The sequence below is a fragment of the Rhinoderma darwinii genome, chromosome 3 (genome assembly GCF_050947455.1).
Source record: "Rhinoderma darwinii isolate aRhiDar2 chromosome 3, aRhiDar2.hap1, whole genome shotgun sequence".
Lineage (NCBI taxonomy): Eukaryota > Metazoa > Chordata > Amphibia > Anura > Rhinodermatidae > Rhinoderma > Rhinoderma darwinii.
The window spans coordinates 123,798,473-123,813,406 of record NC_134689.1 but is presented as its reverse complement, the minus strand read 5'-3'; the positions used below and the strand labels follow the sequence as shown (position 1 = coordinate 123,813,406).

General features: G+C 39.2%; 1 protein-coding gene across 2 annotated transcripts in view; it reads left to right on the top strand.

Moving 5' to 3' along the window:
- Positions 1 to 14,934, top strand: part of LOC142749081 (carbohydrate sulfotransferase 11) — a 182,824-nt gene that overhangs the window by 97,841 nt on the left and 70,049 nt on the right. For both annotated transcript variants that reach the window (XM_075856651.1, XM_075856650.1), the window contains exon 2: positions 1,721 to 1,806. In XM_075856651.1, the coding sequence (XP_075712766.1) occupies positions 1,721 to 1,806 (86 nt within the window). The remainder of the gene's footprint in view (positions 1 to 1,720; positions 1,807 to 14,934) is intronic.

Here is a 14,934-nt window from a genome sequence, read left to right as displayed (position 1 = left end):
AAATGCATTGTGCTTTCTAACGGAAAAATCATGTTGACCTTCATCTAATGATGTGGACATCAGCATGTATCTAGGGTACTTACATTTTTAAGTGCTTCCATTACTTGATTAAAATCATATTCTAATATCTATCCCTCAGCTTATATCTGTAGAAATAGATCATGTCCCATGTATTTGCAGGAAAGCTACAGGCTAGTCTCTACTTTTACCAAAAAAAAACAAAAAACCTTACCACAACCTTCAATTAAAATTGGCAGTAATATATTTTAATACAATACAAATCCCCCCCCCCCCAAAAAAAAATAACGCCACATGTGAATACATCATTAAAGGGGTTTTCCTATGAGAGACGTTTATGACATATCCACAGGATATGCCATAAATGTCATATAGATGCAGGTCCCACCTCTGGGACCCGCACCTATCTCCAGAATGGGGCACCCTAAACCCCGTTCTACTGCTCTGTGTTGCGGCTGAATGAGGTGAATTCCGACCATGAAAAAGGTTATATGGTCGTGAGTTCCGAAAAGAGCGAGCTACGCTGTTTAAGTAAGTCCCATAGAACTGAATGGTAGTTACAGAAACAGCAGAGCTCGCATGCTACGCTGCTTCCATAACTGCTATTCACTACTATGGGAGTTACGGAAACAGCGTAGCTCAGCGAACTACGCTGTTTTCGTAACTCCCGACCATATAACGAGGAAGTTGCCGGGAGTCTGTGAGATCAGACAAAGCTAGAACGGGGTTTAGGGGGCCCCATTCTAGAGATAGGTGCGGGTCCCAGAGGTGGGAAAACCGCTTTGAAATGGCTGTAATATGGGCACAGTTTAGCGTCTGTATTACGGCTGCAATGCCTGGATTTCATGCCGTCCATCTGAACCAAACTCATATTATTATAGGATCCAATGGTAATCTAAATCCTGTTCAGTAAAGCTATGGGAGGTCCGGTCATTGCAGCCATAATATGGACACTACAATGTGCCCATATTACAGCCATGTGAAAATAGGCTCATGCGGAGGCCTGTAACATTGCCTTTTCTCACTTTGGTGCCATCAGTGTACGGGTATGTTGTATGTGTATGTGCTACATTTGTACTGATTTTTCCTGATAACAAATAAGCCAATAAAGGTCTGGGGCTAGTGCAACATCTATTAATTCATGAATGTCAGTGTTGTATCCATTGTCTGTAAACAAGAGCAAATGCTTCTTGTTTCTGCAAGGTTATCTGGTATTAAAAATTATTGCAGGATAGAGTGAATGTCCAACAAATCAATACACAAAAGATAGTGGTACAAAAATTGATCTTTGGTGAAGGAATCAAAAATAAATGTTAGTATTGAGGTGCCATTTACGGCAGTTGTAGTACTGGTTAACGTCTGGTCCTGTTTTCTTACCTCTGATCTGTACATTGTCAGAAATCAAGATCTCTTTTGTTTCCTCAAGAGAGAAAAAAAAATGACTTTAATAAATAAGGCTCACTGTTGGGATCAAGGACTTCTGGGCCTTGATATTCTTTCTACTAGTGAAATCTTTGTTGTTGCATTGCTGGTAATGGTTTACATGCATATTTTCATACAAGATACATGAGAATATACCTATATCCAAAGGTTTGCCATCTTATCTTCTGCATAATTACTCATAAATGTTGTGTTGCGTTGCGTTGCATATATCATGCATATACATTATGCTGTATAATAAAAATATTTTCTCTTTTCCCAGTTATGCACAGAAATCCATTTGCAATGGACATTTGCTGTCGGAAGGGGTCACGCAGTCCACTCCAACAACTCTATAATCCAACGCAGGTTGGTGATTGAATTTCATCATATGTTATATCAGTCATAGACCAGTCACCGGTGTATATATTACACTTGTCTCTTGTTACTTCTAGACTGCTTATTGTATTATGTACTATACTGTATATACAGATGTGCCATTTTTATTTTGACTATTAACGCAATAAAGGAGCACTCCACGTTCTCTTTTTATTTCCCCCTCCATTTGTACATTGGTGTTTTAGTGAGGTGCTGTGTGCAGAAATACTTACCGATCCGTGCGTCATGTCGTTTTTGGGTCCAGCGCCGCCCACGTGATCTTCATTCTGACCTGGTTTGGAATAACTGCTTTTGAGAAAACCGTAACTCAGGCTACCAATGCATTCCTATGGAGCCTCGTTCTGGCTCCCATAGGAATGCATTGGGGGCCTGAGTTCCGGTTTTCTCAAAAGCACAGTGACTCCAGACCAGGTCAGAATGTGATCACGTGGACGGTGCTGGACCCGAAAACGACATGATGCACTGATCGGTAAGTATTTTTTCACACAGCACCTCACTAAAACACCAATGTACAAATGGAGGGGGAAATTTAAAAAAAACGTGGAGTGCTCCTTTAAATACACAGTGGCAAGAAACTTTAACTTGAGTTTTTCAATGCCTTAAGTTGTGTGATATCACGCTGCAGCAAGTTATCAGAGTCAAGATAAACTTGGCTACATCTGTACTGTATACCATGCTTTACAGCAATGTCCTGTATTAAAATTGTGTTGTGAAGATGCGATAAGGCTGAGATATAAAACAGTAGTTAGAGACTCTTCGCTATTGATTTTTCATTATGACTCACTAGAAGGGATAGGTATGGGTGATGAATGGGAAATTATTCATTCGGTATGCTTGGCCCCCGTAGAAAGCTATTATGAATATATAGCTGTCTCCTCATTCTCCACAACTAAAAAAGGTTTTGAAGCAACTTTTAGTAATGAAATTATCTGATTTTCCTACTCAACCCAAAAAGGTAAAAAGGTTGGCTTGGGATCTCCACACAATTTACAACACGACAAAGGCTAGATTTTGCTAGACACTTTTTGACCAATTATATCCGATTAGGGGCGCGGTTGGTAAGGGTGGGTGTTAGTTTATAAAGCAGGATTCCAAGTGAATACATTTTGAGTTTGGCAGATCACCTAGTCTCCAGGTATGAAATAAATTCACATTATAAGATTCAATGTGAGGGAAAATCTCACTTGAAAACTTGTGAATGTATACGAAATTCCATACTTATATAATTTATTTAAAATTAAAGAGTAGCAGAACATGTTTAGAGTTTGAATGAGTACACATTCTCAAGGGCATCCAGACAGCATAATGTTCTCTATGCTGACAGACCAACTTTCAATACGTTCCAGTGCCTCACTACCCAATACCCCTGACCCTTCACATTCATTTGCAGATATGTTCTCAGACTGAGGATCTGCTCATATATACATATATATGTGTATACATAAATATGTATATATATATATATATATATACACACATATATATATATATATATATATATATATATATATATATATATATATATATTAGCACCCATACAGATGTGACCATCTTTATCTTTGCATAAATTTGGCTATGGAATTCCCTTTCTCATGAACCAATTCAATACAATATCACGATATGCTATCAAAACCCTTGACAGGTTGCAATTCACATTACAACCACTGGGTGGCCACACATATAGCCTAGGCCTCCCGTGACAAAGCATCGCAAAATCATATTTTTTTTCAAAACTGGTCATCTCGCACAACACATCACAGGATATTTTGAGATTAAAGAAGAGCCAAGGAAGGACACATCTGTAAGTCATTTGTTGTAATTATTTGTTAAAATGAAGCTTTAAATATTTTCAAAATGGTAATACAACCAAATATTTGAGCTGAAATTAGAAAACAAAAGCTTTTTTAAAAAAAAAAAAAAAAAAAATCTTTATTATCCATTCTTGATCAACTATTAGGACCTGTTCACATCAGTGTTGGGTTCTGTTTGGGGTTTCCATTCATCTATTCCATCAGAGGAACTGATGAATTGAAAGCCGAACATAAACTATAGCTTCCGTTTACATTACCATTGTTTTCAATGGTAATTCTTCAGTTTCAGTTGGTTTCCGTTTGTTTCCGTTCCGTAAAGTTTACTTTTTTTTTAACAGAAACATTAGCGTAGTCAACTACTGTATTATTTCCGTTAAAAAAACCTGAAACTTTACGGACTGGAAACAGACAGAAACCAAATGAAACTGAAGCATTACCATTGAAATCAATGGTAATGCAAATGGAAGCTATCGTTTCATTTCGGCTTTCCGTTCATCCGTTCCTCTGACGGAATGGATGAATGGAAACCCCTTAACAGAATTACTAAATGAAATAAATTTTCTAGTTATATACTCTAAACTACTTGTACCAAGCTTACTGCATGTTTTCTATAATTGAGACTTGCACAAAAAAGTTCATAAAGAGCTCGATTCACCAAAACCAGGACATTTAAGCTCCACCCATTACTCACAGGAACGCCCCCAAATGGTTGGAAAACACCACTTTTTAGGTAAATTTACATATACCCCACCCCTTTTTACGGTCCTCCAAATTCGGGACTGTTGGCAAGTATGCATTGTTACACTCTTCTTTTAACTTGTCAGGCTTATGCTGTTGCCTTAATGCTAGGCACCTAAAACAAGCCTTTGTGAGGCCGTATATTATATAGCGGATATACATTTGTGGGACAAATTGTTTAGGTAGCTATATGTAGTAAAATGTATGTCAGCTAGAAAGGAAGTCAAGTGGTTGCCAGGCAACCTGAAATACCAGAGCCTGCAGAATACACTATGGGGGGAGGGGGCTACAAAAATAAGTTAGTCATTAAAGATAATTCAGTGATCGAAATTACCTAAAATATATCAGGAAAAATCCTTTTCTCATGAACTTTTTAATAAACTGCTATATTTGAATATATTCTGAATGAAAGATATTTCGAGATTTGTTTTGTAGCACGAATCGCAATCTGCAGCTGCAAAAGAAAAATATGTCAAGACCTTCACTATGCGCAGTAATGAGGGGGACACCGATTATGAATGGCATTTTAGCTAAATGGATTAATCGAAGATAATTATACAGTTTAATGTAACTATTTCTGGACAAAATATCCAAGTCTGGGAAATTAGGGAATTTTTTTATAATTGTATGTTACGTGTAAAATATAAGTACACTGTACAATGGGAAATAACGTAAGTGAGCAGATTAGAAATAATGTGACAAAATGAGAAGTCGTTGCATAGTACTGCTCCTCCGATGACTGCACTGGTTGCTGTGAGGGCAGATACGTTGCAGCGTGTTACAATATTAGGCTAAGTTCACATCGAGTTTTGTGCACACGTTGTGGTATACAACTACATATACGTTTTTAAAGTTACAAAAACGTACACGCTTACGTTTTTTGTAACATACCTTGTAACGAAGAAAGTATTGGTTTTCTAGAGTGTTATTAACCCATATGGGCTGTCTATAGTAATTTAAGAGAGGTGAAAATGGCCTTTTCAGCACTTGCCTAAGGGCAAGCTAGGGGCTAAATTTGTCAATTCTCTCCATTCTCTTTACTCTTATTGAGTACTTCACTCAAGATGTTGACATTCGAATGTACTTACAAGCTGTATGTCCTGTTTCTAATAGTGTATTAGAGGAGAAAAGCATCAGTTCAGCTGTGGCCTAGGGCAGGCCAATGGCTAAAATCCCCATTTATTTATTTTTAATTCTCCATAGATTTTTATTAAGTTTGTTACTGAAATAACATATTGTTAAAAACAATTGTTCCAACAAACTCACTGAAACCTTTGCGACATTTGTGTATGTTGTGTCATTCTTATAGATAAGAGAGAATGCACATTGCATTTTCATTGTTCAATTTGACGATTCGCCAGGTAATAAAGAAAGAACATAATAGTCGATTTTGAAAGGAAATGACTTTTTGTAATATTGTTTGTTGCCTTTGTTTTTTTTGCTTCTTTGGACTGTCTGCTGTGATAGCAATCTCTATCACTATTTAATTAACAGATGACTAACAGAAGTTTTCAACTGAAATGTATACAGAGACACTGCTTTTGAGTTTCAGCCTCCTAGAATTTGATACACATGAGGTAAAATTGTGCTTCAGGTTGAATTCCACACAACTAATCTTACCAAAAAAAAAACAACCTTTGGTACCCTACACCTGTCTGATAATATCTAAGCAACTGTTCTGCTATCGGTCTACTTAGTCAGGTTTTCACCAGAGCTGAGTTGATAGAGTTCCTCTGTGATGGTTAAATGACACTTCTGTATAGGTGATAGCCCTCCATTCATTGCCTTAGGTTGCATAAAGATTGGCAGTATATCAAAAATGCTTTTAAAATTAGGAATCTAAGCACCTATTGTATAAACATTGTATAGTAGACATTTTTTAAATTGCATTCATTCCATCTGTTCTCAAAAATGTTGATATCTATTTTTTATAAAATATTCAGGTGGTGATAAATATAAAATAGGAAACATGCCTTCCATATTTCATATGGCATATGAGTAAAAGCTCAGCTTTGTAATGCAGCCACATTACAGTTACTCCATTATAATTGGGCAAAGAGAGTCATAGACACTGGGTGACACTTTGCTACCATATTTGTTGGTTATTCAATTCTACATTCAATGTCTGCAAACTTTCTTTAGAGAGAACCTGTCAGCTCTCCTAACACGACTGTTTACTTGTATTCCCCAAACAATCACAATTGTGGAGCAGTTTTACTTAGAACTCTGTGTTGTGCTGTTCCTCTGTTATTCCTCCCAGAAATTGATAAATAAATTGACAGGTGTTAGCATTCCCCTTGTCAATGGGACTTGACCCTACACATTCTGACAATGTCAGCACTGGTTGGACAAATTCAGAGTGTGTAGGGACACCCCCTCAACTGGTAACACCCTGTTGTCAATTTATTTATATATTTTTAGGCGTAATAACAGAGGATACTCTAGATATTATGGTAATACAAGTATCTACTAAAACAGACATATCAGGAGAGCTAACAGGTCCTCTTTAAATTATGTTTTTAGCTATGTGGGAGCAGGCATGTCGTGTAACACAGTTCATAAATTATAAGTGATCGCTATATCACCTATATATACCTGTACATGATGTTCATGGCAGTGGCCTATGGTCCTATAAACAACTCCTGTAGTACAATGTACGGTACACCAAACATGACCATGTTGCATATGTCCAAAATTGTTCTTGCGGTAAAATATGGAAAGATTAAAGGGGTTTACCGAGTTCAGCCAAAAATGGGAAAGGAGTAATAATAGTGTTAAAATAATAAAATAACCAATACTCACTAGATAAATCCTCAGCAACTCCAGCGTGGTCTTCGTTTATTTGGCTGCAGTGATAATATGCATGTATAGTTAGGTGAATGCTTTAGCCAATCACTGGCCTCAGCGGTCTTTCGCTGTACACTGCTGAGGCCAGTGATTGGCTGCAATTGTCACATGGGTATGTGAGCGCGTCATCATTGCAGCCACGTAAACAAAGATCGGCAGGGAGCACTGGAGCTAAGATGGATTTATTAGGCGAGTATTGGTTATTTTATTTTTTTAATACTATTCCTGATCCTTGGCAATTTTTTGCTGAACTTCTAAAACCCCTTTAATGGAATGGAATTAATGTGCAAATTTAAAGATACAAAGATACCATGTTAGGCTCTATTCACACCACATTAGATTTTTGTTTGGTGTGCATGTTAGAAGAGTGCCACTGAATTTAATGCCCCATACCGATGCATACTTCTGCCATTAACTCTCATTGTGAAAAATGCCACCCACATTTATGGGTTGGTTACTAAGAAGAGAGTATACATTTTTATCCAACTTCTTATAGCGTTGCCTCAGAATTAAAAAAAATACCTAAATGCTTAAAGGAGTATTTCCATCAATAAGCTTATGGCGAGTTCCAACCATTGGAATCCCGAGAATGAATGGAAAGAAACCCCTTCAGCTTTTTCCCCTTCACAGTGTGCTCCCATCCACCCTCTGTGCAGGACCCTGTGACATAGCCCCCTTCGAGTCAATGTGGTTGTGCTACAGTTGCCTGCACAAAAGCTTTCTGGGAGCTCTGTTGTGCGGCGAAAACTAGCCCTGCCGCCCCTTCATCTCAGTAGCCGAATCCCCACAAATAAACGAGTGATGGCATATCCTAGAGATATGCCGCCACATGTAATAGGGGGAGACCCTAAGAAAAGCTGATTTTGTTCTGTGAAAAAGCAGCCAGCCAGACCCGGTTTAATAAGGCATGTGGACTGGGGTTGTCTCGATAAGACCACCCCTTTAAAATGTGTAGTTGTACTTTTTGACATCCCCCATCCTCTCTCTTTGAACTGACTCTCTAGATGTTGTATAGGCAGCAATATACATGAGGATCTCTATCATTAAAAGACAAGTTAAGAGTAGTTATTTCTTCTGGGGGTGGGATTCTCTGTTTAATCATGCACTGTTGTCTTCCATGGCATTGCACTGATATAACGTTAGGAATGCCAGGTGCCATCTCTCGAGTCTCCTTCCCTGTATGATGAGATGATTGCTGTAAGACAACTGGCAATTACTGTTCTATCAACGGAAGGAGTGCGCATTAAACGATTAAGACAACTGGAGAGCTGTCACTAAGTGATTAGACATTTTACTATAGTTTTGATTATTCATTTAAAATATTGAGTTTGCAGCATTTTGTGTTCTACATTTAACATGGCTGCATTGTCCTGTTCTCGGCAAATCTGACAAATGGAAAAAATAAATCTTAGTTTTCCAAGAAAGGTTACTTGAGCTAAGGAATAAAGTGGCACACACACACACACACACACACACACACATTTATAAAAATATTGATCGTCGGGCCAACAGCTATTTCTTGGAGTTACAATGCCTCCTTTCACACAGATATCCAGATAATTTAGTACTAGGACCTCGATCTGAGCCTATTAACAAAAACAATTTCATGTTACTATTGTAGTGATAATGGTGAGTGAATCAGGAAAATCTCTTTGTAGGTCAAATAGTGATTACATTCATGCATTTGATCATTAGGACCATGAAAGAAAATGTGGTTGCTTGTTTTAGATCTTTCTATCATGGCTATTATAACATTTTAAGTTTTATTTCTATCAATGTCCTAAGGGATGAAGAATGGCTCTCCCATTGTAGGACTGGTGCATGAGGTCATTCCTCTTGACTTCCATTATAATGAAATGCCGTAATGTAAGACGATTCCCTGTGGAATTAACTAGTGGCGTGTCAATAAAATGCTTAATAGCTAAGTTAAATTAAAATATAAAGAAGAAGACGAAAGCTGAAAGTTTCTGAATTATTGATCAGTTAATTTCTACTTAGGAATGCAATAAGCAATTATAAATTATTCTGTTTACGTGTATATTACTTACAGTATAATGATGCTGATAAAGGAACATCTACTCCCACTTAAAATGTCTCATTCTTGATTCTCTGATATTTGTCTACAATAATGCAGTTTCCCTTTCAGAAAGACAACCATAAGGACATTCAATGTCAAGAAGGAAGCTGAGTCTTCTGTTGTAGTTAAGGTGCCTCCGTTAAAATAACCTATGGTCCTGGTATTATACTATATTATAGCACACGCACTCCACTGGAATATGACAATGAGAAATTCTAGCTTTTACCATTACATTTGTTCAGTCTTGTTGGAAATTTATCAAAGCAAATATTTTAAACTTATCAAGCTTCATTTTATCTGGGCTTTAAATAAGTCCTTTGTAATAAGATTCCACATTTCAGAGTGTCCTTTACCTGAAATGCTACAAGTATAAGCGGTCTGTTCCCAGAACTCAGGTCAAGCATTATCAGATCAGAGGAATTTTATTAAAACCAATATTGTACATTATAGGAAAAGTGTAATGCAATATTACAGTGAGTTTTGGATTTCAGAGAAAGCTAATGATATTTCTCGACATGTCCTATTGATTAACATTGTACGGATTAATCTCTTTACATTACCTGTGAGTATACCCTATCCATTAACTGATCTTGCTAGGGTTGCATGTCATATTTATGAAGCCCTTGGCTACTCAATTCCGACACATACGAATGTTTTAGACTCTGTTCACATCTACGTCTGAAGCACTGTTCGGAGCCCCCGTGGCAGATTCTGTCGGATATGACGGAAAGATTATCGCTCCATGCAACACTATTCTTCTTTGCAAAATGATGGGCAATCCATCAGAACCTGCCGAACACATTATATGTCGGTAAGGTCCATCAGGGGCCGATACAACAGATCCGGCACTGCTTTCTGTTTTCCATTATAAACGTAAACTACAATGCAGATGTGAACAGAGCCTAAGTAAAAGTGTGTGGTTATGAGAGTCGTTCCAAGCTAGACTCATTTATGAAAATTTTCAGAATTTATTCAAAGCATTCTATGTCCTGTTGGTGAATCTGGTGCTCACTGCACTGGGGTAGAGACTGGCACACTGTTTGTATTAATAAATTAATAAATCTCCTACATTTGTAATCAATACCATAGTATCTCTTTTTTTAATATTTTTATTTTACATTTTTTTCTACCTAAACAGTAAAATTGTATAAATTTAAAAGAAAAACTATGAAACCAAATTCTTTCCCCCTCTAAAACCTCACAAAAATTGTAACAATCATTAGGCACCATCAGTCCTGGCATCGGTGAATGACATTATTAGACCTTCACAAGAGCATGGGGATCCAGTGTTGTCACTTGCCAGCCATGACCTCTGTTGCTAAGCAGCAGACCAAGCATATCTAGGCCACTGCTTAGCAAACAGCAAGGCTAAAAAAAAGTATTTATGAGGGAGCCTACGTACTCCCGAATACATAAATACAATGGCAAATTTCTGTTTTACTGTAGTTTATATTTCAACCTAGGAAAATATAGTTATTTGTATTTTGTTTAATTATTTTGTTATAACCCTGAATAAATGTATTGTTAGAATATTTTAGTCTGTGTTCTTCCCAACTTTCCTTTACTTTCAGTCCGTGGTGTCACTTTCTTTTAAAGTAATGGTAGATGCAGCAGCACAATTTGTGTGATTGATGTGGCATATGTTGTAGTACTCATTTTGTAGAATGCTTTGAGACATGAAACCTTTTCATCTATGCAAGCCTGCTATGCCAAGCCTCTAATCAAACTATCTTACTTGCAGACCTACTAGTAGACATGTAGAAATTATGTATTATATATGGAAGTAGAATTTAAACTTTGTATGCACTGCAGAATAAGAAATAAGAATAGGTATTGCTAAGTGTACCTTTACTATATTTTCTTCTTTTATGGAAGATCAAAAGGTAAAGGAACTAAAGTCAAGTCTTAATGACGTCAAGTCTTAATGGAAAACACACACACACACACACACACACACACACACACACACACACACTGAGATCAGTGATATAAAATCCACAAGATCCTGAAATTTCTGCAACTGTCCCATCAATCTGAATGGGGCTTGCAGGAATCCATGCACATTCTGTAAGTGAGAGGGTATGGACAGGAATTAACTGGACATGTTGCTTGGTATAGATAACAGCTACTGTACCTGCTACATCTTTGCTCTTTAATACAGTTGTATGGATAGCATCTAAGAACACCTGAACTAAAATGACTATCTGTCAATTGTATCCTGATCCCAGTGTTCCCATGCCCTGCTACCTGTATCCTCTAAGCCGTTTACGTCTTAACTCACAATTAAAATTATGTTTATAGCTTGAGAGGAAAAAATTATAATGAAAATTATAGACATTGAACTGAGATTAGACTCTGTTCACACTGGCATCAGGGCTTCTGTTTTTACAGGATCCATGGCAAATCGGTTTGATATTTGCCTATAATCTTCTTAGTTTCAGAAAACTTTATTATACTACCTGACTGCAGCCTAAAATTTGTCGTGCCTGTGGCATTATTGGTTAGCAAAATGAGTTCCAGAAAGTATTATAAAGATTTGTAACACATAGCCCAAGGTGATATCTGTCATGATCTAGAGGTATGTGGACCCACTAGGCCACTCCGACGTAACAGAGTGGCAGCTGGCCAAGTCACAGTCTGTACAAAGTCTATGCAAAGTTCTTAGCACAAGGGCACCTGAGAGAGTCCAGACAGTAGCAGATGCTTTAGCACAGATGGAATTGACGTGGCAGGTAGCACCCGCGTGGCGGATGACACCAGGAGTGGCAGATTACACCAGACGTGTATGACAGCAGGCGTGGCCGGTGACACCAGAAGTGGTGTATAACAGCAGGCATAGCAGATGACACAACATGACTCCAACACTAGAAAAGGCTCAGGAACAAACACAGCACGGGATAGAGGATACAGGTAGCAGGGCACGGGAACACTGGGAGCAGAATACGAATAAGGAACCATTTGCAATACAAACATGGGTAGACAACAATGCTCAGGCAAGGAGTGGAAGGGTGGAGCCCTTCTTATAGTTCAGGGTGAGCTGGGTATAGGTTGGGAAATTTTAACATGTGCGCGTGCTGGCCCTTTAAGGCTGGGACCAAGCGCGCACACACCCTAATATCCAGTGCCGGGCCGGAAGGGCGCGAGCGCTGGCGTCTCCTAGGAGGGAGACGATGGCAGGATGCCAACAGTCTGTGGTCACGACTGTTGCAATGTAAGGAACGTCGGCTGTCCGCAACCAATGCTGTGACAGTACCTACCCCTTACACCCCCTCTTCTTGGTTCCAGAGCATAAGAGGCATTTCTTTATAAGGGTAGGAGCATTAAGGTTCTCTTCTGGCTCCCAGGACCTATCCTCAGGACCAAACTCTCTCCAGTGTACTAGATAGAAAGTTCTTCCTCCTGCTCTCTTGAAGTCCAGAATCTCCTTCACCTCAAAAATATCAGAAGAACCGCTGGGAGGCACTGCAGAACTAGGAGACTTACTGTAGCGGTTCAGAACCACAGGTTTGAGAAGGGACACGTGGAACAAGTTCAGAATTCTGAGAGTAGGAGGCAGCAGAAGTTTATAGGATACAGGGTTTATCTGTTGCAGAACTTCGAAAGGACCGAGGAACCTGGGAGTGAATTTGTGAGAGGGTTTCTTGAGACTAATGTTTCTCAAGGATAGCCGGACATTGACTCCAGGTGAGAACTGAGGAGGAACCTTTCTTTTTTTATCGGCATGCTTTTTCATGCGGTCCTCAGCCTGGAGGATTGCAGACTTAATCTGTTGCCAGATGTGAATAAAAGTTCCAAGTGAAGAATTTGCTGCTGGTACTTGAGCCATAGCTCGCACAGGAAGAGAAACTCGAGGATGCTGGCTGTACACAATGTACAGGGTGAGCCATTTATTTTCTGCGGAGTTGCTATCAGTGTGTGAAGAGTGGGAGAAGAGGGTTGCATTGACAATCCAACACAATGGGCAGCACTTTGAACACATTTTATAAGTGGTCAGAAACTTCTAAAAAATAACTCATGAAGGAATAAAGTAATGTTAAAACCAAGCACACCATTGTTTTTCTTGTGAAATTCTCGATTAGTTTGATGTGTCACATGACCCTCTTCCCATTGAAAAAACTAAAGTTGGATACAAAATGGCCGACTTCAAAACGGCCGCCACGGTCAACACCCAGCTTGAAAAGTTTCCCCCCTCCCATATACTAATGTGCCACAAACAGAAAGTTAATATCACCAACCATTCCCATTTTATTTAGGTGTATCCATATAAATGGCCCACCCTGTAGAAAGGAGACGAGGCAGTAGACTCACTTGTGTGATTGTTTTAAGAGAATTCCGACCCAATGCAGAAGTTGTACCCAAATGTCATATTGGGTGGAAACGAAATGACAAAAATAAGTCTCTAAAATTTGATTGATCCTCTCTACTTGACCATTGGACTGTGGGTGATAGGCAGAAGAGAAGTCCAGCTTTACGTCTAGCAGGTTGCACAGGGCTTTCCAGAACTTGGATGTAAAATGTAGACCCTGTCCGAGACAATATGCAGAGAAAGTCTGTGCAGACGGAAGATGTGCAGAATAAACAGATTTGGCAGGCGAGGAGCAGATGGGAGGCCAGTCAATGGAATAAAATGTGCCATTTTAGAGAAACGATCCACTACTACCCAGATCGTAGTACACCCAGCTGAGGGACAAAGGTCAGTAATAAAATCCATAGCGATACGCTGCCAAGGGGCATCAGGAACAGGCAGGGGTAGTAGCAGACCAGCAGGTTTGGAGTGGGTAGGCTTGTTCGAGGCACAGGTAATACATGAGGAGACATAGTGCGCAACATCTGTAGGCAGTAGTGACGAGCAATCAAATCCTGTGTTTTACGGACACCAGATTGCCCAGCCAGTTTAGAGTAGTGTCCCCAGTGGAGAATTATCTTCCTGTCTACTAGACGAACAAAGGTTTTTCAAGGGAGAATATCTCTAATTAGCAGAGGGTTAGCGGCAATAATCCTAGAAGGGTCTATGATATATTGAGGTATTTGAGTCATATATGAGTCATAGGTTTCAAATGAGCGAGACAGAGCATCAGCCTTCACATTCTTGTCTGTAGGACGGAAGTGAAGATGGAATTGAAATCGGGTGAAGAACAGTGACCATCTGGCTTGGTGAGGATTTAGTAGTTGTGCCGACTGTAGGTACGTGAGGTTCTTGTGATCTGTATAGATAATTGGATGGATAGCACCCCCCAGCTAGTGTCTCCACTCCTCTAAGGCCAACTTGACGGCCAGCAACTCTCGATCCCCGATGGAATAGTTGTGTTCCTCTGGAGATAATAATTTTGAAAAGAAGCCACATGCCCTCATCTTGCTTTTAGAGTGCTTTAGGCATAGTAATGCTCCAGCACCAATGGAAGATGCGTCCACCTGCAGAAAGAATTCAGGGTGATAGAGAACAGATGCTGAGGTGAAAGCGCTCTTTAGATTAGTAAACACTGATTCTGCCTCCAGAGGCCAAACCTTGGCGTTCACCCCCTACTTGGTGAGGGCCGAGATTGGAGCAGTTAGAGATGAGAAGTTCGGGATTAATTGCCGATAGAAGTTTGCGAATCCCAAAAATGGACCGAAGGCACTGTGGAC